At 45.0% G+C, this 20,980-nt stretch overlaps 1 protein-coding gene across 6 annotated transcripts in view; it reads right to left on the reverse strand.

Annotated features, from left to right (window-relative positions):
• Positions 1-20,980, reverse strand: part of SH3KBP1 (SH3 domain containing kinase binding protein 1) — a 336,326-nt gene that overhangs the window by 96,357 nt on the left and 218,989 nt on the right. For all 6 annotated transcript variants that reach the window (XM_004597477.2, XM_058658245.1, XM_058658244.1 and 3 more), the window contains one exon: positions 11,459-11,534. In XM_004597477.2, coding sequence (XP_004597534.2) covers positions 11,459-11,534 — 76 coding nt within the window. The remainder of the gene's footprint in view (positions 1-11,458; positions 11,535-20,980) is intronic.

The following is a 20,980-nucleotide window of genomic DNA, read 5'->3' on the forward strand; positions in this document are numbered from 1 at the left end:
GCTAATGGCCTGGGAAGAGAAGGTCCAAGTGTTTGGGCATCGCACGTGGGAGACTCAGATGAAGCTCTGGCTTCACTACGACCCAACTCTGTTTGTTCTGGCCAACTGGGGAGCGAATCAGCAGTTGGAAAATATTTCTCTCTCTCTCTCTCGTCTGTAATTTGTGACTTTTAAATAACTTTCCAAAAAATATTTATTGAACCACTACCATGAAAAAGATGTTGTCAGCTTTTGCACTTGAAATATGCAAGGAAGTCCAACGAACCATGCTTATCTTTGCATGGACCATCTATTCCTTTGAGAAATTAAAGGCGAAACTCCCTGCTTGTGGCCTGGGAAAGCAGTCGAGGAAGGCCCAAAGCTTGGGATCCTGTCCCCGTGTGGAGGACCTGAAACCAGTGGACAGAAGATGTTTCTCTCCATCTCTCCTTCTCTCTGTAAATTTGCCTTTCCAATGAAAATAAAACAAATCTTAAAAAAAGGGGGGGGGGGGAGTAAAGACAAGAGGAATGGCAAGAAAAGACAAACACACTCATAAACAGAACTATGATTTAATGTTGGCGTGCTTTAGAGAAAGGGGAAATTATTTCAAGGCAGCTTTCATCAAAGAGGAACCATTTTATATGTCTTAAAAGGATATAATTCCAAAACCACTTTTTTATTTTGGGGGGGAATGTGGGAAGATAATAATTTTTAAACGTGTAGCACACAGTGGAGTGAGGGAAGGCATTTTCATCTATTCATCCGCTAGATTTAATTAGTCTGAGATAAAAAGGGAAGAAGTACGTTCAGAAACATGAATAAAGGCACAATTTATTCAGTGACTAAGCTAATTTTGATGCCACTTTTTCCTTTAGAAAGATTATAAAATACAAATGAATTAGCATAAAACTAAAATCCTAAAGCTTAAGCTTTTTTTTTGCTTAAATCTTGCAAGAATCTTTTAAAAAATCAGCTATTCTTTCTATGAAACAAAACAAAACATGAACATGCAAGTGTGCAGAGAAAGTGTGTACAGCATCAGCAGGCTCCAGGAGCCAAGCCCACTTCCTGGTTCCAAGATCAAAAGCCCTGTCTCAATTAAGCTTTTCACACTTCAAGAAATGTGCATTATTAAAATCACCACATAGCCCAGTCACAATCCAAAACCCCCAAGACCATTACTCCCATTTGTAAATGTGGAGATATTCACATATTATTTAAAACTAATAAAGGAACCGAACTCACACGCTTATTCTTTGCAGTTGGTTTTATAATCTATTCAATAAAAACCAAAACAATTCAGAGTCTACACCATGGCTCAACATGCTAATCCTCCATCTTCAAGCATTGTCATTCCATACCAGCACCAGATTATGGCCCGACTGCTCCATTTCCAATCCAGTTCCCTGCTTATGTCCTAGGACCCTGCACCCTCATGGGTGATCCAGAAGAAGCTCCTGGCTCCTGGCTTTGGAGTTCAGGTTCAGCCATTATGGTCACTTGGGGAGTGAAACAGCAGATGGAAAATCTTTCCTTCTCTGTCTCTCCTTCATTTTGTAAATCTGACTTTCAAATAAATAATAATAAATGAATCTTTTTTAAAAAACCACACTATTTACAATAAACAAGCAAAAATTTTCTTTAGCTTAATTTAAAAAAATGTAATAGCAGAACAAAACACAAAAAGCACAAGAGCAAGCTGAACACAAACATGCAAAGGGGAAATCAAATCGGGCTAACTCTGGCTCAACGGCGTGACAGGAAGCTCTCCAGAGTATTCAGTAGTGGTGGAAAGTAACAAGCCACACCTAGATCTAGAACTGTCTTTTTTCCAAATTATTTATGTATTTACCTATTTGAAATGCAGGGTCAGAGAGAGAGAGAAAAAGAAAGAGAGAGAAGATAAAGAAAGAGAAGTCTTTTGTCTGCTGATTCACTCTCCAAATGGCTACAAGAGTCAGTGATGGCTCAGGCCTAAGCCAGGGTGGAGGAGTTTCATTTTGGTCCTCTGTGCATATGGCACGAGCCCAAGCTCTTGGGCCATCTTCTGCTGCTTTTTGCCCAGTTCCATTAGCAGGGCACTGGGACTCAAGCTGGCATGCACGTGAGATGCTGGTGTTAGAAGAGGAGGGTTGGCTTGCTGCGCTAGAATGCTGGCCCTCTGGAATGTTTGCACAACAGAAGTATCAAGTATCAAGTGATGCCTACTTTCACCAACATTCTAATCAGAAATTCTTTCCTTCAGCTCAACTGACATCCAAGACCCTACTGATTTATAATCCCTTATTTAGGACTTCTGAGAATAGACTTTTCCAGATTTTTGAAAGAAAAGGTACTACACAGATCATAGGTGTGAAACATTCTAAGTTGTGCTTTGAGGCCACACTCAACCGCTAAAATACTGCAGCAAGTGAATGGCTGGTCACTCCAGGTAGGGCAAAGGCTGGCACATGGTGCTTCAAAGCAAGTTTTATCATTCAGGGACTAATAAACCCTTTTAGTTTTCAGAACTGTTAGCATCGTGGCCTTGCACATAACACTATGGACTTCCATGCTGTTCTAGGTAAAAGAACAAGGGAAAAAAGACCAGCATTTGGTTTTCAAGGAGCTTGGAACCAAGTGGAGCTTTTCTACTGGCATCAGTGAGAAGAGGGTGAGACCAATGCACACAGTTGAAAGCAGAGTATTGGAAATGGAGGAATAACTTTCCAAGCAGGAAAGTTAGGATCCTGTCTTCCAGGACAACTGTAGGGAGCTTTGTGTAATACACAGAGACATTCCTCAGAGGTACAAGGCTTGGGAGTGCTTCTCAGTCACTTGCAAGGATGGGAATTTTGTGCGGCACCTGTTCCTTGCTTCCCAGATCCCTTCCCTGGGGATCTGAACCCACACAGGTGACGTGGGACCCAGAACCCACCTATTTGGCAGTACTCTGATGAGCAGCTAGGGAAGCTACAAAACCTTAGAGGTCAGTGGGTCTTAGACTTGGAAACACATCAGCCCTAGGTGGAGGGTGTGCCCAACCAGATGGCTCAGCCCAGCCCTAGGACTCTAGGCCAGGGCTGAGCTTGGGGATTTGCATTTCTAACAGGTTCCCAGGTGATCTCTCTGTAGTTGGTTCTGGAAATCCACTGAGAACACACTGCTCTAGAGATGGCGCTTGCCCAAAGTCTGCTAGGAAGGGCAGACTGACTGGACCCAGGAAGGTAGAACCACAAGGTGCTGATGATAGGGCTAGCTAGGTGAAAATTCAAGCTCTAGGTGAGCTGCAGAGGAGCGGGGCCAACTCAGAAGGGTGAAATACATGCTGGCCTCATCATTTAGTCAGTATATATTAACAGAGTGCCAGGCAGCAGGGACATGCCAATGCCATCATGCCATTCACGTGAAGCTTTACCAGCCATTTGAAAATGGGCCTCTATGGTTTGAATGTCTGTTGAAATGTAATCCTCCATGTGACAGCACTGGGAGGTAGAGCCCGGGGTCAGGGTGGCACTCAGATGATGAGAACCTTGCTCTTGAACAGGTGGATCTGATAATAAAAGAACGTGAGACTACGGGCCAAAGGCCTTGCTCTCCCTGGCCCAGGCACTGCCTTCCCCTGTTATAGCTCAGTCAGTCAGTCGGTCTTGGACTTCTAGTCTCTAAAATCATGAGCCAGCCTTCCAATCTTTCCGAATTACCCAGTCGGTGGTATTTTTTTTATAGCAACAGAAAACGGACTAAGACAGGCCTCCCAGAGGACACTAGAAATACTTGGAGACATTTTTGGCTGTCACAATTCAGGGTCAGGGGTAAGAGATGTTACTGGCAATTACTGGGTTGAGTGCAGAGTGGCTGTTGAACATATGGCAATACATACAGGACATTGTCGCCAAAAGAGATAGATCCTCAGTGCCAACACTGCCAAAGTGAAGAAGGCCTGCTCCATATTTCAATTCCAGCAGGGAAATGAAACACAACATGTAGTTCACTCTATCAGCTCCAATCTCACATCTTCCTTTCTGAAGAAGCTGACCAAAATCTGAAGTTGCAACCCCCATGTTTGCTGTCAAATGCTGCTGAGGATTTGACTTGCAAATTATTTCACAAGGATCAATTATGATACCTTCTGCTCTCTGGCTTTTTTTAAAGATTTATTTATTTTATTGCAAAGTCAGCTATACAGAGAGGAAGATCTTTTATGTGATGATACACTCCCCAAGTGACCGCAATGGCTGGAGCTGCAGCAATCCGAAGCCAGGAGTCAGAAACCTCTTCCGGGACTCACACGCGGGTGCAAGATTCCAAAGCTTTGGGCTGTCTTCTACTGCTTTCCCAGGCCACAAGCAGGGAGCTGGACGGGAAGCAGGGCTGCCGGGATCAGAACCAACGCCCATATGGGAGCCTGGTGCGTTCAAGTTGAGGACTTTAGCTGCTAGGCCACTGTGCCAGGCCCTCTCTTGTTTTAACAAAGAAATATTCTTTTAGAAGCAATGAAAGTCTGACATGCAAAGATCTCTTTCTCCAGCACAGAGCAGAGGTGCTTTCTTCTGCTCAGAAGACTGCTTGCAGTATCTAAGGCAACAAGCTGAATAAGGGTTCACTTCTGTCTCCAAGAGGACTGTGTTTCAAATGCAGACCTTAGGCAGCACAGGTAGACTGGGGACCATCATGGAGGACCCTGACTCTGAAGCCAGATGGCAGGTCCATGCTGGGGCCACTTGGTGACAGGTGCTTCTCTGCAAAAGGAGAGGACTCTTGGGACATGGGGCACAAAGGCTAGAGTACACAGCAGGCGTGGGGTGCACTGAAGAGGGTGTTGGATGGGAAACATGTCACATTGGATGGGTACAAATTTGTAAGCCCAAAAGTAAGTGAGAGTAGGGCAGGATAAAGTGAGCAAAGTCAGTCTGCCTGAAGGAAAATCCAACAGGGGAGCTGACATGTTCCTCTCCTCTTCAATCAAGATGAGAAAGCAAAAATGAGGCCTAACTGAGAAACCAAGCTGTTTTCGCTGTTTACTGGACTCGGGGTAAAAGACACAGGACACATCAGTACACACTAGAGTTTACGGGGATAGCATTGTGGCACAGCTCATTAAGCCTCCACCTGCAGACTCCTAGCATCACATACTGGATCACTGGTTCAAGTCCTGGCTTCTTTACAATCCAGCTCCCTGCTGCTGTGTCTGGGAAAGAAGGGCAAGATGGTGGGTGATCAGAGTGGAGTTCCAGGCTCCTGGCTTTTGTCTGGCCCAGACATGGCTGCTGTGGCCATTTACGGAGGGAACCGACAGATAAGATTCCCCCTCCCTCTTTTCTGTCACTCTGCATTTCAAATAAACAAAATGTATCTTTGAGAGAGTGTGTGCCAACAAGCCGGGGCCAACGCTGCAGTACAGCACGTCAAGCTGCTACCTGTGATGCTGGCATCCCATATGATCTCTGGATACATCCCTGGCTGTTCCATTTCTGATCAAATTCCATGCCTGGGAAAGCAGTAGAAGATGGGCTAAGTGTTTGGGCTTCCTGCTATCCATGTGGGAAACCTGAATGAAGCTCCTTCCCTCTGTAAATCTGACTTTCCAATAAAAATAAACCTTTAAAAAATATTTATTTAATTTGAAAGGCAAGCAGAACTAGATCAAAATAAACAGATGTACCATCTGTTGATTCACTTCCCAGATGGCTGCAAGGTCTGGGCAAGCCTGACTCAAGAACTCGATCCTGGTCTCGCACATGCGGGAGCGGGACAGGGGCCTGAATGCCTGCGCCACTCCCTGCAGCCTTGGTGAGTGCGTTGCTGGAGATCTGAACTGGAAGTGGGTCATCTGGGACTTATTAGCACTCAGATGTGAGCTGTTTGTGTCACAAAGAGTAGCTTAACCCGCTGCAGCACAACACTGGTCCCAGATTGCATTTCCATCCTGAGAAAAGTTGCATTCTGAAACCAGAGGCCATGTGAAACAGCTTTTTCTACCTTGTATCAGTAAGAATAGATGCTCCACTCCCGCCTGAAGGATCGCGGCCACTATGACCCACACAGCAGTCTTGATGCCCAGCCCCAAGCTCAGGTAAAGGGTTTGCAGATGCAACACTGCGCATCTATCTTAGATGCCAAGGAAACGGGAACTGGCTACCTCATAGCCCAGACTGAAGAGCGAGCCCTTGCCACACAGTCCTGCTCTGCGCCTATCAAAACACCTCATCGTTTACATTTCACTGAGCTCAACCTCTCACTGAAACCTGGAACTTCCTTGTTTATCTTTTTCCTTTGGGTGACATCCCGAGCCCACCTGGTTCGCAGTCTCCCTTGTTGTAATGTGCCAAATGACTCTATCAGATTGCAAGTTTGTCTTGGGCTGACTGGCCTAGAGTACTGACTACAAGAAACAAAGGTTCTATTTGGCCCTGTGGAACACTGACAACCACCGCTAGCCTCAGAAACCTGAAGACCCAGAAACAGGGTGGTGGGTGACCAAATGCATCCTTTTCTTCCTGATGGCTGAATGCTTAGGAAGGGGTTCCAAGCTAGAGCCCATGACATCAGGAACCATTCACAGCGCTCCATTGGCCCAACTGCCATTTTGCATGCTGAGCACTTTCTAGGCAGAGTCACGGAGATTTGCAACAGAAGACAGAGCCCAGCCCCAGAGAAACCAACAAAGCAATGACAGCAACAAGGCACCATATGGGACCATCACAGGGGCAGCTCCAAAGAAGCAAGTCAGTTCAGAGCATAGCAAAGGCGGTGTGTTTTGTTACAAAAGCAGGTACAGTTCAGCAAGAACAACACAGCCTTTGCGCTGGGGTTGTCATTTACTTGAAAGCCCATTTGCCCTTGTACTAATCCCGTCCAGGTGTTTTCTCTTCCAAACCCACGGACTCAGTTGGCCTTCTGCATTTATAAAACTCAGCGCTCTGTTCGGAAAGATGTTAAACAGTGCTTTCTTCAGGCTATTTTTTCTGTCCCAAAGAAGCTACAAATCTGCATCAATTGTAATAAGAAAGAGGGAAACTCCAGATGTGGTAGGCAGGAGGCACCTCAGGGCACTTCATTATGAATATTTAGACAGTTTTTCTCTTGTTATGAAAATTAAAGCAATCTGTTCCTCAGCACGAGTTTGCAATGACTCTCAGTATCACAAATGTTATGTTTCAGGAGGGACTGGAGATTGTGGTGGTTTCCATAAATCTGATCAACTGAGTTGCACTTTCATTCAGAAAGCCCCAAGTCCCCTGGACACTGTCCAGTCATCCTGATTCTTGTTCCTGGTGTGAACCTGTGTTTCAGCCAGAGGAACACCCACACAGAGCGAGCTGCTCAACTCTCCTCCGGTGCTGACCAGCAGGAAGCTCACATTCTGATCCTATGGTCATCTCTAAGAGTTGGCCAGCCCTCTGCATCTTCCACCAGAATGCAGATATTGCATTAAAATCTGAAAGCGGGAAAATGGTCCAAATGGAGGCAGCTCTCCATGGACTGAGATGCCACTGAACAGAAATCGTGGCAAAACAATTATGCCACTCTGCCGCTATTAATGAAAGTGAGGTGAGACTAAACTGCAGAAATTCTTGCCCTTTGAATCTATGAAAAACATCTGCTGGAAAACACCTCTCAAGGCTCCCCTGTCCATAATTCTTGCCTTGCCACCCCTTCCCAGGCATACTCACATCGATACCCATCACAGCCTCTCACACGCCCACAGAACTGTTCCCATCCTTCCCTTGGTCTCCCCAGTTTCCCAGTCCTCTGAATGCAGAATCCTTACACAATGAGCCCTACAGCTTTTAAAATTAAACCAGAGGATCAAGATGCTGAGAGAAAGCTCAGGGCCTTCCTCTAGCACAATCTCCCGGCTTACAGACAGTACGGAGAAGGACCACAACAACCAAAGTGTTTGCGCAATGTCACAGGGCTAGTTAGTACCAGAACTGGCCCTCCTCACTCCCAGCCAGCAATGTCACAGGGTTAGTTAGTACCAGAACTGGCCCTCCTCACTCCCAGCCAGCAATGTCACAGGGCTAATTAGTACCAGAACTGGCCCTCCTCACTCCCAGCTGAACACTCCACGCAGCTGTGGTCAAACTGCACTCCATCAGGAAACCACCCCCTCGTCATGATGTCTGCGGGACTGACAAGGCGTTGGCTTGAGCCAGGATTCACCTGCATGCTTCGGGAACTGAATATTTAGGACTGTGTTCTTCTCAGGTCCCAGAAGCATTATAAAACCACACCATCCAACAAAGTCACCACTACGTACACATGGCTGGGGGGCACTAGGAACACGGCTACTCTGTACTGGATATGCCATGCCTATAAATACACACAGGATGATGAAGCCTTTCTGGGGAAAAAAGCAAGAAAGCATCTCATTTAATAATTTCACATGGATTACATGTTCAGTGATAATACTGCCAATAATGGGTTAAAAACATGACAAGGAAGCTCAATTGCTTCTCTTTAATGTGGCAACTAAAAACCAACAACATGTTACTCAAGTGACATTTCCATTGGCTACCACAGTTCTAAAACCCTGACAATCCTCTTCGCTCACTCGCTGAATCCTTCCACAAGGCCTTGAGTCTCCCACCTGCACACATCACAGAGGTACCTAGAGGCCGAAGCACAGATGTGCTGAGAAGGCCAGTTAGAGGTCAAGGTGGTCTGGTGGTGGCTGAGTGGTCAGCTTCTCTGACATGAAGGTCCATGAATGCCTAAAGAACCTAGATTCTGTAAGAATTTTTCCACCACCCAAACTACTCAAAGTACTCAGCATATATGGATAAAGCCAAACTCTGTACTACATGGGCAGTACATACACATCTACATGCATATATACATATACATGCATGATAGGCAACGATAGGCATAGATGGAAAAATCCACAACATAATTAAAGCCATATATGAAAAACCCAATGCCAGCATCATACTGAATGGAGAAAAGCTGGAACCCTTCCCACTGAGATCTGGAACAAGACAGGGATGTCCACTTTCTCCACTACTATTCAACATAGTCCTAGAGGTACTCGCTGAGGCCATAAGACAAGAAAAAGAAATCAGAGGAATCCAAATGGGAAACGAAGAAGTCAAACTCTCACTATATGCAGATGATACGATTCTTTATGTAGAAGAGCCAAGAGACTCAATACAGAGACTGCTAGAACTTGTACGAGAGTTTGGTAGAGTGGCAGGGTACAAAATTAATGAACAAAAATCAACAGCCATAGTGTATGCGAACAGCCCCAAGATGGAAAAAGACTTAACCAGCAAGATACCATTCAAAATAACAGAGAAAAGTATGAAATATCTGGGAATAAATCTAACCAAAAATGTAGGAGACTTATTTGAAGAAAACTTCAAACTACTTAAAAAAGAAATTGAACAAGACCTCAAAAGATGGAGTAACATCCCATGCTCCTGGATAGGTAAAATCAATATCATTAAAATGTCTATACTGCCAAAAGCAATATATACATTCAACGCAATCCCAATCAAATTGCCCAAAACATTCTTCATGGAAGTGGAAACAATGATCCAAAGGTTCATCTGGAAGCACAAAAAACCACGGATAGCTAGAACCATCCTGAAGAACAGGAAGTTAGCAGGGGGAATCACAGTTCCGGACCTCTGGACATACTATAGGGCAGTGGTTATCAAAACAGCGTGGTACTGGCACAAAGATAGAGAGGAAGATCAATGGAGCAGAATAGAAACACCAGAAGGAAACCCACACAGGTACAGCCAAATAATCTGACAAAAAGACAAACGACAATCCAGGCAAATGGGAAGGTCTGTTCAATAAATGCTGTTGGGACAACTGGTTAATAGCCTGCAGAAACAAAAAAATAGATCCACATCTCTCACCATACACTAAGATCAGATCTAAATGGATAACAGATCTAAACCTACATCCAGAAACCTTCAAACTTTTGGAAGAAAATGTTGGAAACACACTGCAACACTTAGGGGTAGGCCCTCACTTCCTAAAAAAGACTCCAAAAGCAGTAGAAATCAAGACCAAAATAAACAATTGGGACCTCATCAAACTAAGAAGCTTCTGTACAGCTAGAGAAACAATCAACAAAGTAAAAAGGCAACCCACAGAATGGGAGAAGATCTTCGCACACGACATAGGTGATAGAGGGCTGATCTCCAGAATATACAAAGAGCTACAAAACAACCAAAATGTCAAAACAAACACGCCACTCAAGAAATGGGCACGGGAAATGGGCAAACACTTCACAAAGGAACAAACCCAAATGGCAAATAAACATATGAAAAAAATGCTCAAGTTCCCTGGCAATAAGGGAAATCCAAATTAAAACATCAATGAGGTACCACCTAACGCCAGTAAGATTGGCCCACATGAATAAAAGCACCAACAACACTTGTTGGCGAGGTTGCGGGGAAAAGGGATCCCTACTCCACTGCTGGTGGGGCTGCAAGGCTGGTACAGCCTCTATGGAAATCAGTATGGAGAATATTCAAACAACTCAAATTCAACATACCGTATGATCCAGCAATAGCACTCCTAGGAATATATCCAGAACACTTGTTTTATGAGAAACCAACATGCACTCCTATGCTCATAGCAGCACAATCAGTAATTGCAAAAACATGGAAGCAACCAAAATGCCCATCAACAGAGGATTGGATAAGAAAGCTGTGGTTCATCTACTCCATGGAATACTACTCAGCTATTAAAAAAAACAAAATGCAGTTCTTTGTGGCCAAATGGGCCAAACTGGAAACCATAATGCTAAGGGAAATGAGCCAATCCCAAAAGGTTAAATACCACATGTTTGCCTTAATTTAAGATGATATGATGTTATGTATAACATGTTATGTTTTGAATGTTATATGTTGTGTATAAACTAAAATTGAAGTGTAGGGGAGGTGGTCACAGAAGGTGGCTGGGAACTCGCATTTACTTTTAACATATTGGTTACTCATTACTATGTCAATTAATTCCATAATGATGTAAATTTTTGCTGATGGTATGTTGGAGCTTTCAATTGACTGGGATGATACTCTGCTGGCTCTGTCTTCAAACCAGAGAGGGTATACCTAAGAAGCCGTTGAACTTGACTGGACAACAAGATGCTGGACTCTATGTTTGGTATACGCTTGCAATGGGGGAATCTCAACTGAACTTGAACTGTGGTTATGCAACAAGGTGGAGGAATCCACCATGGTGGGAGGGTTTGGGGAGGGGTGGGGAGAACCCAAGTGTCTATGTAACTGTCACATAACACAATGTAATTAATGAAGTTAAATAATAAATAATTAAAAAAAAAACCCGTGGCGAGTTGCACATCTAAATTGGGTGCGTCCTAATGGGGGGTATGTAATGAACCACATTCATGTGCATTTTTATGTGTTTGAAAAAGCTGCCAAGATTATTCAGGGATTTTTTTCAAAAAGCATTTCAGGGATGGGAAAGCCCTTATCAGCTTTGCATTGTAAAATGGATAATTTAGGAAACTCACTCTTAGTCCTGCTGTCCATTTCAGTTTTTGATGAGTCCAGAGTTGCTGTAGTTGGAGGTAACTTCTTCCCGATAGTCTGACGGGCAGAAAAGATAATTTGACTTATTAAGATGATTATCTCCAAAAAGCAAATGAATAAATTAAGGACATAACAATGCAATACTCAAAACTGGTTCTAAAAGCCACACTGAAGTTCATACATTGCTCCAGGTACTAGAGTATGAGTAAGCACTTGTTCCAAAGATAAAAACAACTTTTTCCTTTTTACCAGCTTCAATTGTTTTCTGCTAGCGGTTCCCTTGCCACTAGTCTTTTAAACAATCCTCCAGGGTTTTTTTTTTAAATAAAAGTCTAATGCACAAGATTCGATGTAGGTTTTGACTAGTTCAAAAAAAGATTATGGATTTTTGGAACTAATTTCCTTCACTTGAGGTGAATTCTCTTATCAGCCATCATTTATGGGCCATCTATGAAGACTGGATATTGTCTCCCTCAAGGTGTTTCTGAGAATACAGGTGACTCAGCAGCTCAAACTCCGCCCCTCGCCCAAACACACCCCAACCTAAGCGCTCCCCACACTTATGGGATTGTGACAGATACTGAAGGACAGTGTCTGATAAGAACAAGCCAACAGCCATCTCAACCAAGCAGCCAGCTACACTGACTCCCCAATAACCAAGAGTTTCCCCAGGGACAATTCAAGCTGCTGGGAAACCAAGCATCCCTGCCCACCCAACACAAGAAGAGGACTGAACTACTTGATGTAAAGTCCCCCTGGTGGGGCTGAGTTCTTGGCCCAGCAGTTAACATGGCCATCTTCCACAGCAGAATGAGCTGCACTGCCAGTCCCAGCTTATGTGCAGGCAGCAGCGAAGACTTCAGTAGCTGGCTCTCTGTTACCCATGTGAGCGACCCAGACTGAGCTCGCTGCTCCCAGCTTTTGCCTGGCTCTGGCCCAGCTTTTATGGGCATTTGCGGAATGCCCTGTCTATCTCTGTCTTTGCCTCTCAAATTACAAAAACAAAACAAAACAAAAAGGGGGGCATGGTGTTAGTTTTGTTCACATAAACTGATTCACTGCAGTTTTTATTTTGAGAGAATTCTTCATGGTTCAAATATTGAAGCTAACATTAAACAGGAATGCATCACAGAAAAGGGATCAGATAAATCAAATCTCCAGCCCTTCATGAATCTTTAAAAACATTTGTCACAGAAAGCCTTTACACTTTTACACAGTGACATTTTTATTTAGTGCTGCAGGGTGTTCTATATTAGATAAAAAATGAAAGCCCAATTAATATGCCACCCCTCAACTAGGGCTCCAAGTACTCAAACTAATAACATCTTTACAATTCCAAGGAAACATCAGGGGAACAAAAACGTGCTGTCATTCTGCCATAAAGTCAAAAGCAAGAAAACTTCTCAGGAGAGGCTTGACAAGTCAGGGATGGACAGTAACAATGGAAGCTTTCAAAACACCATTAACTGAGGTTCCTGCACACCCTTCCAGCAGAACCCCTGCCCACTGCTTTGTTTTTTTCCTTTTTGGGACCAGGATAAAGCATTGCCACAGACAACACATTAGGAATCTAACCAGGACCCTGGATAGTACCAACAGCAGAAGGAAGAAATTCAGAAACACAACAGCAAATACTACTCCCAATCCCGACTGCTTGAGAGAGACAAGAGAATGAACTGCCGAGGTTTGGCCTTTTAATCAGATGCCTCCCTTTACGGGACCCTTTGCAGGCCATGCCTTCTTATACCCTGCCCTTGCTTGGGGAAATGCTGCTCGCTGCTCTCCCCCTCTGGCGGCCGGGCCACCAGACACCCAGACAGATATCAGGAAAGCGCACCTGTTAAACCCACTTCTCCGTGTACAAAGGCACAAACACACAGAGCTTACTGTTGTTTTTTCTCACCATTTCTGAAAATCCAGCATATGGCATCTGGGAAGATTCCTGTGACGAGGGTGGGGGGTGATGCTGAGGCTAAGCTAAAACTTCTCTTCCGGGATCACTGGACCTTAAATTCTTTCTCCTTCATAGGTAAAGAGCTACTGCATGGCCAGTGCCTCCCCTTTCAGCTTGGGGCCAGAAACTGTTTGCCTTCTTCTCTAGGACTTCAGGCCCAGAAAAGTGTGGCCTCTAGACCAGTGCCACCCAAGAACTTGATAGTAAAACCAATTCCCAGGCCCCGCCCTAGACTTTCTCAATCAGAAAGTGTGGGGATGGTGCCCAGCAATCTCCGTGGAGACACACCCTCTGTGGGATTCTGATGCACGCTCAGGATTGGAAAGTAGCAGCTGAGATGCAGGAGGGATTTCATTAGTGTGAGTCAAGGGCCTTTTCTGGGGCTCATGTCTCAGGTGTCTGTTCTATCTAGAAAGCCTATGAAGCATTGCGTTCACCCTCCTTCCTCCCTTCTCTGGTCTTTTCCACAAAGCCCTTCTGCCCTCTCTACTCCCACTGGCCTAAGAACTGGACGTTACTACCAAACAAGCCATGTCAGAGAAGAACTTAAGTTCAGTAAAGCAGGCCATGGGACAAAATCATCAAGTTAAAAACAGGGAAGTGTAATTGGCAATGAGACCCTATAGCAAAGGAGACTTCTGGCAGGTTGGGGCAGGCCAGATGGAGAGGAAGAGGGAGAGGAGGAAGGAAGGCAGACGGGGGTGGCCCTACCATGCCAGAGCAGACAACGGCTTCTTTGGAAAAACACCTGGACTCCTGGTTCCCTAGGGGCTCCAAAGACAGCAGCCAATCTGGCACAAACCTTAGCCTAGCACTCAGGTGTGTTGTCACTGCTCCAGAGCCTCCCCACAAAGCCTACTAAAGGGGTACAGTCCAAGAGGCCACTCCCTAGCTCGGCCCCATGCTTCCTCTTCCCTTCTGCACAGTAGCTACAAGTTTCCCAGTCTAGGTGTCCGTATCAGTCTTCACTGCTTGTCCCACACTCGGCAGCCACTGAGTGCTCCAACAGCGGCTATGCACAGGGCTGAGCCGCTGGCACTGAAAGCTCCACCCTGGGCCTACTGCTGTGGCTTTTGCTCAACGCATGGTAATCACCAGGTTGAGGTCAGATTGTGTCTTCGTTACATCCCAGTCTCCACTTAAAATCTAATTGTCCACATAAATAATTCATAAAACCCCATTTCTCTGGACATGTAATAACAAGTCATGCTCCCTTCACTTTCCAGCTAAAAGTATTAAGGAAACTTTTGGAGGAGAATACTGGTCAGACTCCTAGTTCTACAATATCCAGTATCCAGCCCAGGACAGATGACTACTATATGATTTCAGTAACTTTTCTTCCTCTTTTTATGCAAAAATGAAAAAAAGTAAAGCTTACAGTCATCAAACTACAGGCCAAGCAAACCCAGTTCTCTAACTTGAGACCATGATGCCACATAAATTAATAGCATACAATCACTCTCCTGATTTTATTCTGATTGAGATGCAGATTCTTCAGGGTATGAAAAAAAAGAGGGAGAGGGGGGAAAAACAGCTCCTAATGTAGGCACAACTTCCAGGAGAAGGCAGTTGTAGGTTTGTCTTTAAATTTTCCTCTCCCAGAAAATCAGGTACAACACTTGTATCACAATGGTGGTCAGTTCCAGCTGGGAGGGAGACAAGGGAGAGAACGGCCCAGACCCTGGCCGCAGGCAAAGCCTCTGTGTACAGGCCAGGCCTCTTGGCAGCTATAAGACAATGATGGGCTGAGAAACTACATATGAATACTGCTTCAGAGGCTCATACAAAGCCAAACACAAGAGATGACTTCAGAGCTGGCAAGAGCGAAGATGAAGGCTGGCTTTTTTGATGGCATGCCTCTTACAATCCTGACAGTCCTCCCTGTCTGTCCACTCACTACAGATTTTCCAGGTGCCCAGTGAGCATGAGGAAGGAGAGCAGAAAGGCAGGAGGAAACTGAGTGCTGATGGGAACACTGACATGGCAATTTCAGGTAATGGTTCCCGAGAGCACTGAGTTTGGGAGTGCCCCACTTCTGCTCACAGGATACAGGAGAGACACACCTACAAGACACAGGGATGAGAGGAGGACATGATCTCTACACATGGCTGAATCTGCAACTTGGCCATTTTCATTTACCTCCATAAGCTGGAAGCACTCATCAAAATAGCTTTGGAGACTCACTGCAAACATCTTATATTTAAGGGCTGGCATTGTAGTACAAAGGGCTAAGCTGCTGCTTCCAGTTTAGCCTCCTACTAGCACACCTTGAAAGGCAGTAGATGACCCATGTGCCTGGGACCCTGGCACCCATGTAGGAGACCAGGATGGAATTCCTGGCTCCTGGCTTCAGCTGGAGCCAACCTAACAGTTGCATCCACTTGGGGATTAAACTAAGAAATGGAAGAGTTCTCTGTCTCCACTCTGCCTTTCAAATAAATAAATAAATCTTTAAAAATATTATGATTTCTTGCTGCACACTCCCTTCATGAATACCTATGATTGAAGGCATTGTGGAAGGCTTCCTGGCCTTCAGCAGGGAGCGGCAGGAGCAGAGCAGAAGCCTGGGAGCCAGCAACCAAAGGAGACAAGGATGTGTCCTTACAATGGAGTGCTCTGGATGCATCCACTGGAAGGCTTTCCTAGTCACGGGAAAATTTACATGAACAACTGTGGCTTTCCCTACAATTGGTGGGCCCAGCTCAAACTCTTTGAGACCAATGCAAAAATAAGCCTCAATTCAAAAACGGACACGCATGGCACAGTAAAGGCAAGCACTAGATTTGTAGCCCCATTCTTGGAGCAGTCTACCTTCACAACACTTCCTATGTCAACAAGGGGAACTCTCCAAAGGGACATGCTTCAAGGTCTACTTGAAAAAAAAATTAAGTTTTCATTTCTAATTGACACAAAACAACTGCACATATTTAGGAAGTATAGCATGCTGTTTCTATACATGTATATACTATACAGCATTCAATTTGAGGCAATTAACAAATCCATCACCTCCAACAGTATTTGTTTGTGATAACATTAAATATCCTCTTCTAGGGGAGACTTGCAAGATGGCCGACATAGGAGGAAGACTGTGAGGGAGCTCACAGACAGAGAGGGCTAGAACGTGACAAAAGCGTAAGTGGAGCAGCATAGAACTACAGGGAGAAGAACGTGAAGTTCCCTGGACAGTGTGGAGCCAAAAAAATCCACACAACTCGGAAGAGCAACCAGGGAAAAACAAAACAAAGGGCAGGGAAGACGACTTTCCGCTCCTGACCTGCTGAGTCACCTTTGAGTGCAGACGCTGAAAGCCGCAGTCAACCAGCAGACCTCGGGACACGCAGGCGCTGTGGCCGTGAGGACTGGCGGTGATCAGGATCCGCTGGCACCTGCTCACCCTGGTCGCCAGGACCCGCCAGGACCTGCGCCCGCTGCGGACATCAGGACCTGGAGTCATCGGGACCCGCTGGCATCCGCCCACCCTGGTCGCCAAGCCCCGCCGGGACCTGCACCAGCCACAGCCTCCAGGTTCCATTGGGACCCGCCGGGACCTGCACCGGACGCAGTAGCCGGGAGACGCACCTGCGGTGAGGGTTCCCACCAGAGGAAGAGGCAGACTGCAAGAACCTGAGGTTTGAGTGAGTTGGGTGGGGACAGTGGTGGGTTGGAGGCTCCGGGAGTTGGCCCCCTAGGGGCATGCACAGAGCCTGAACACCCTTGGTGCTCATCTCCCCGCCCCTCCCCCCCCCAGACTCCAGCGTCTAGGGACACAGGGCGAGTGCCTTGAAACTGCCAAAACTGTGTCTGGGAGGTGACGCACAGTGGTCCTGTGCGCTGAGGAGAAAGGCAAAAGGCACACGGAATACTCCCCCGTGCCTTTGCGGTCTGGCACTCAGCTGGGCGGTGCTGTCCCACAGGAACCCGAGCACGCCTCTAGGCTGGGCAGTCCCGTGCTAGCGCTGGGGCGGTTGGTCCCCTGCAAGCGCTGGGGTGGGCGGGCCTGCGCAGGAGGCGCTTCCAGAGAGCACCTGGAACACCCCACGCCCTATAGTCCCGTGCTTGGGAGACGCACCAGGAGAGCACTGCTGACCCGCGTGCAGGAGGCGTTCCCAGAGAGCACCTGGAACCTCCACACCCTGCAGTCCCTGGCACTGGGGACACACCGAGAAAGCACCTAGAATCCTCCGAGCAATGTGATCCCGCGCACAGGGGGCGCGCACAGAGAGTGCCTTCACTCCCCCACGCCCTGTGGTAGCATACCTGTAGGGGACAAGCTGAGAGTGCGCTTTGAATCCGCTGGACCCTGGAAGTGGCGCCCTGAGGTCCAGTGTTTTGGAGACGCACCAAAAGTGCCTTGAAAATTCCCACACCCTGCTACTCCATGCCTGCAGACTCTGATCTCTACAGGATAGTGCTTGGAGACCCCTCGGCACACTGGTGCCTAGGTCTCTCAAAAAAGAAACACTAACACAATGGGAAGAAATACCAGAAAAGGTAATGATCCAGATGAGAGAGCCAACACCCTACCAATAAAGGATCAAAAGCCAATGTCTATTTCGGAGATGCGAGATGAAGACATAGAAGATCTACCAGACAAGGAATTCAAAAAAATAATGTTAAAATATGTCAGAGACAATGAGAAGAATTGGGAGGACTTCAAGGAATTCAAGAACCACATAGCCTCAGAAATACAACAAATGAAAAGTAAAATCCTTGACTTAGAGCACAAAATTGAGAGCCTAACCAACAGAACAAATACAGCAGAAGAGAGGATCTCTGAAACGGAAGACACACAAAACAAACATAACCAGTTCATTAAACAGCTGGAGACAAGTCTGAACAAAGCCAATAAGACCATACAAGAAATGAAAGACAACCTCAGAAAATCGAATATTAGGATTATTGGCCTTCCTGAAGGAGCAGAAAAAGAGTCAGGAATGCAAATGGTGCTCAAAGAAATTATACAGGAAAACTTTCAAAACACTTGGAACATGAACCCAGCCCAAATCCAGGACGGTCAGAGGACTCCCAGCAGATATGACCCAAAGCGATCTTCACCCAGACATATGGTGCTCAAGTTCCACTCCAACGAAGACAAAGAAAGAATCCTAAGACAAGTACGAAGCAGAGAAAAGATCACATACAGGGGAAAACCAATCAGGATCACTGCTGACTTCTCTGAAGAGACTTTACAAGCAAGAAGAAAATGGACAAAGATCTTCCAAATCCTGAATCAGAACAACTGTCAACCAAGAATATTGTACCCAGCAAAGATCTCATTCGTATTTGAGAACGAAATCAAATATTTTCATAGCAAAGAGAAATTAGAAGAATATGCCAGCACAAAACCAGCTCTACAAAATCTCCTTAGAAATGCACTAAATCCAGAAAAAAAGGAGGTGAATCATAAGCAAAGATGGCAAACAGGAAGGTCTCCCCACTAAAGTCCACACAAGGAAGGGCAATTACACAGATATCAACACCCACAAAAACAAGTATGGCAGGGCAAAATCACAACCTCTCAATTTTAACTCTTAACACAAATGGCCTGAACTCACCAATCAAAAGGCATAGATTAACAGAATGGATTATCAAACAGCACCCAAACTATCTGTTGCCTACAAGAGACACATCTAACCAGAAGAGATTCGAAGAAGGTGAAAGTGAAAGGTTGGAAACAGATATTTCATGCCAATGGACGAGAAAAAAAGGCTGGGGTAGCTGTCTTAATTTCAGATGATGTGGACTTCAATCTGACACACATCAAAAAGGACAGGGAAGGACATTATATATTGGTGAAGGAACTGATCCATCAGGAAGTAATTACCATTGTGAACATATATGCACCAAATTCAAACGCACCTAGCTACGTGAAGCAATTACTCACGGACTTAAGGGGAGACATAGATATGCACACAATAATAGTGGGTGATCTTAACACCCCACTAACAACAATAGACAGATCAACAAAACAAAAACTCAACAAAGAAACAACAGAGCTCATACAAACAATAGAACAACTGGACTTGGTTGACATTTATAGAATTTTTTGCCCTAAGACCACAGATTATACATTTTTTTCAGCAGTGCATGGCACCTTCTCCAGGATCGATCACATGATAGGACACAAAGCAAACCTAAATAACTTCAAAAAGATAGGAATCATACCATGTACCCTCTCAGACCACCACGGAATGAAACTGGAAATCAGCAATTCAAAATGCCCCAGGAAATACAGAAACTCTTGGAGGCTGAACAATATGCTATTAAAAGAACAATGGATCAGAGAAGAAATTAAAGATGAGATCAAAAAATTTATGGAAACCAATGAAAACTCTGACACAACATTTCAAAATTTGTGGGACATTGCCAAAGCAGTGCTACGGGGTAAACTCATCGCAATTGGAGCTCATCTCAAGGCCCAAGAGAGGCGCCAAATATAAGAACTAAACACACACCTCCAGGAATTGGAAAAACAACAGCAGAAGAGCCCCACACACAATAGGAAACAAGAAATCATCAAAACAAGGGAGGAAATTAATCAGATAGAAATAAAAAAAAACGATACACAAAATCAATGAATCAAAAAGCTGGTTCTTTGAGAAGATAAACAAGATAGACACTCCACTGGCCCGACTGACAAAGAAAAAACAAGAGAAGGCAAGAATTAACAGCATCAAAGATGAAAAAGGCAACATGACAACAGACACCGCATCCATTAAGGCCATAATTAGAAATTACTACAAAGCACTGTACTCCAACAAATCAGAAGATCACCAAGAAATGGAAAAGTTCTTAGACTTCTACCACCTGCCAAAACTTAGCCCAGAGGCAACAAACGACCTGAACAAATCCATAACTGAAGTAGAGATTGAATCAGTAATTAAAGACCTCCCAACAAAGAAAAGCCCAGTCCCAGACGGCTTCACTACAGAATTCTACAAAACATTCCGAACAGAACTGACCCCAATCCTCTACAAACTCTTCAAAACAATAGAAAAAGAAGCAACCCTTCCAAACTCATTCTATGAAGCCAACATTACCTTAATCCCAAAACCAGACAGAGAAGTAACAGAGAAGGAAAACTACAGACCTATCTCTTTGATGAACATTGATGCTAAGATTCTCAACAAAATCCTAGCCAACAGAATTCAAAAACACATCAGACAGATCATTCATCCTGATCAAGTAGGATTCATCCCTGGAATGCAGGGATGGTTCAACATTCGGAAATCCATAAAGGTGATACACCACATCCAAAAACTGAAAAACAAGAATCACATGATAGTATCAATAGATGCAGAAAAAGCTTTCGACAAAATCCAACACCACTTCCTACTAAAAACCCTAACCAAGGTAGGCATAGATGGAAAAATCCACAACATAATTAAAGCCATATATGAAAAACCCAATGCCAGCATCATACTGAATGGAGAAAAGCTGGAACCCTTCCCACTGAGATCTGGAACAAGACAGGGATGTCCACTTTCTCCACTACTATTCAACATAGTCCTAGAGGTACTCGCTGAGGCCATAAGACAAGAAAAAGAAA

The sequence above is a fragment of the Ochotona princeps genome, chromosome X (assembly GCF_030435755.1).
Source record: "Ochotona princeps isolate mOchPri1 chromosome X, mOchPri1.hap1, whole genome shotgun sequence".
Taxonomy (NCBI): Eukaryota; Metazoa; Chordata; class Mammalia; order Lagomorpha; family Ochotonidae; genus Ochotona; species Ochotona princeps.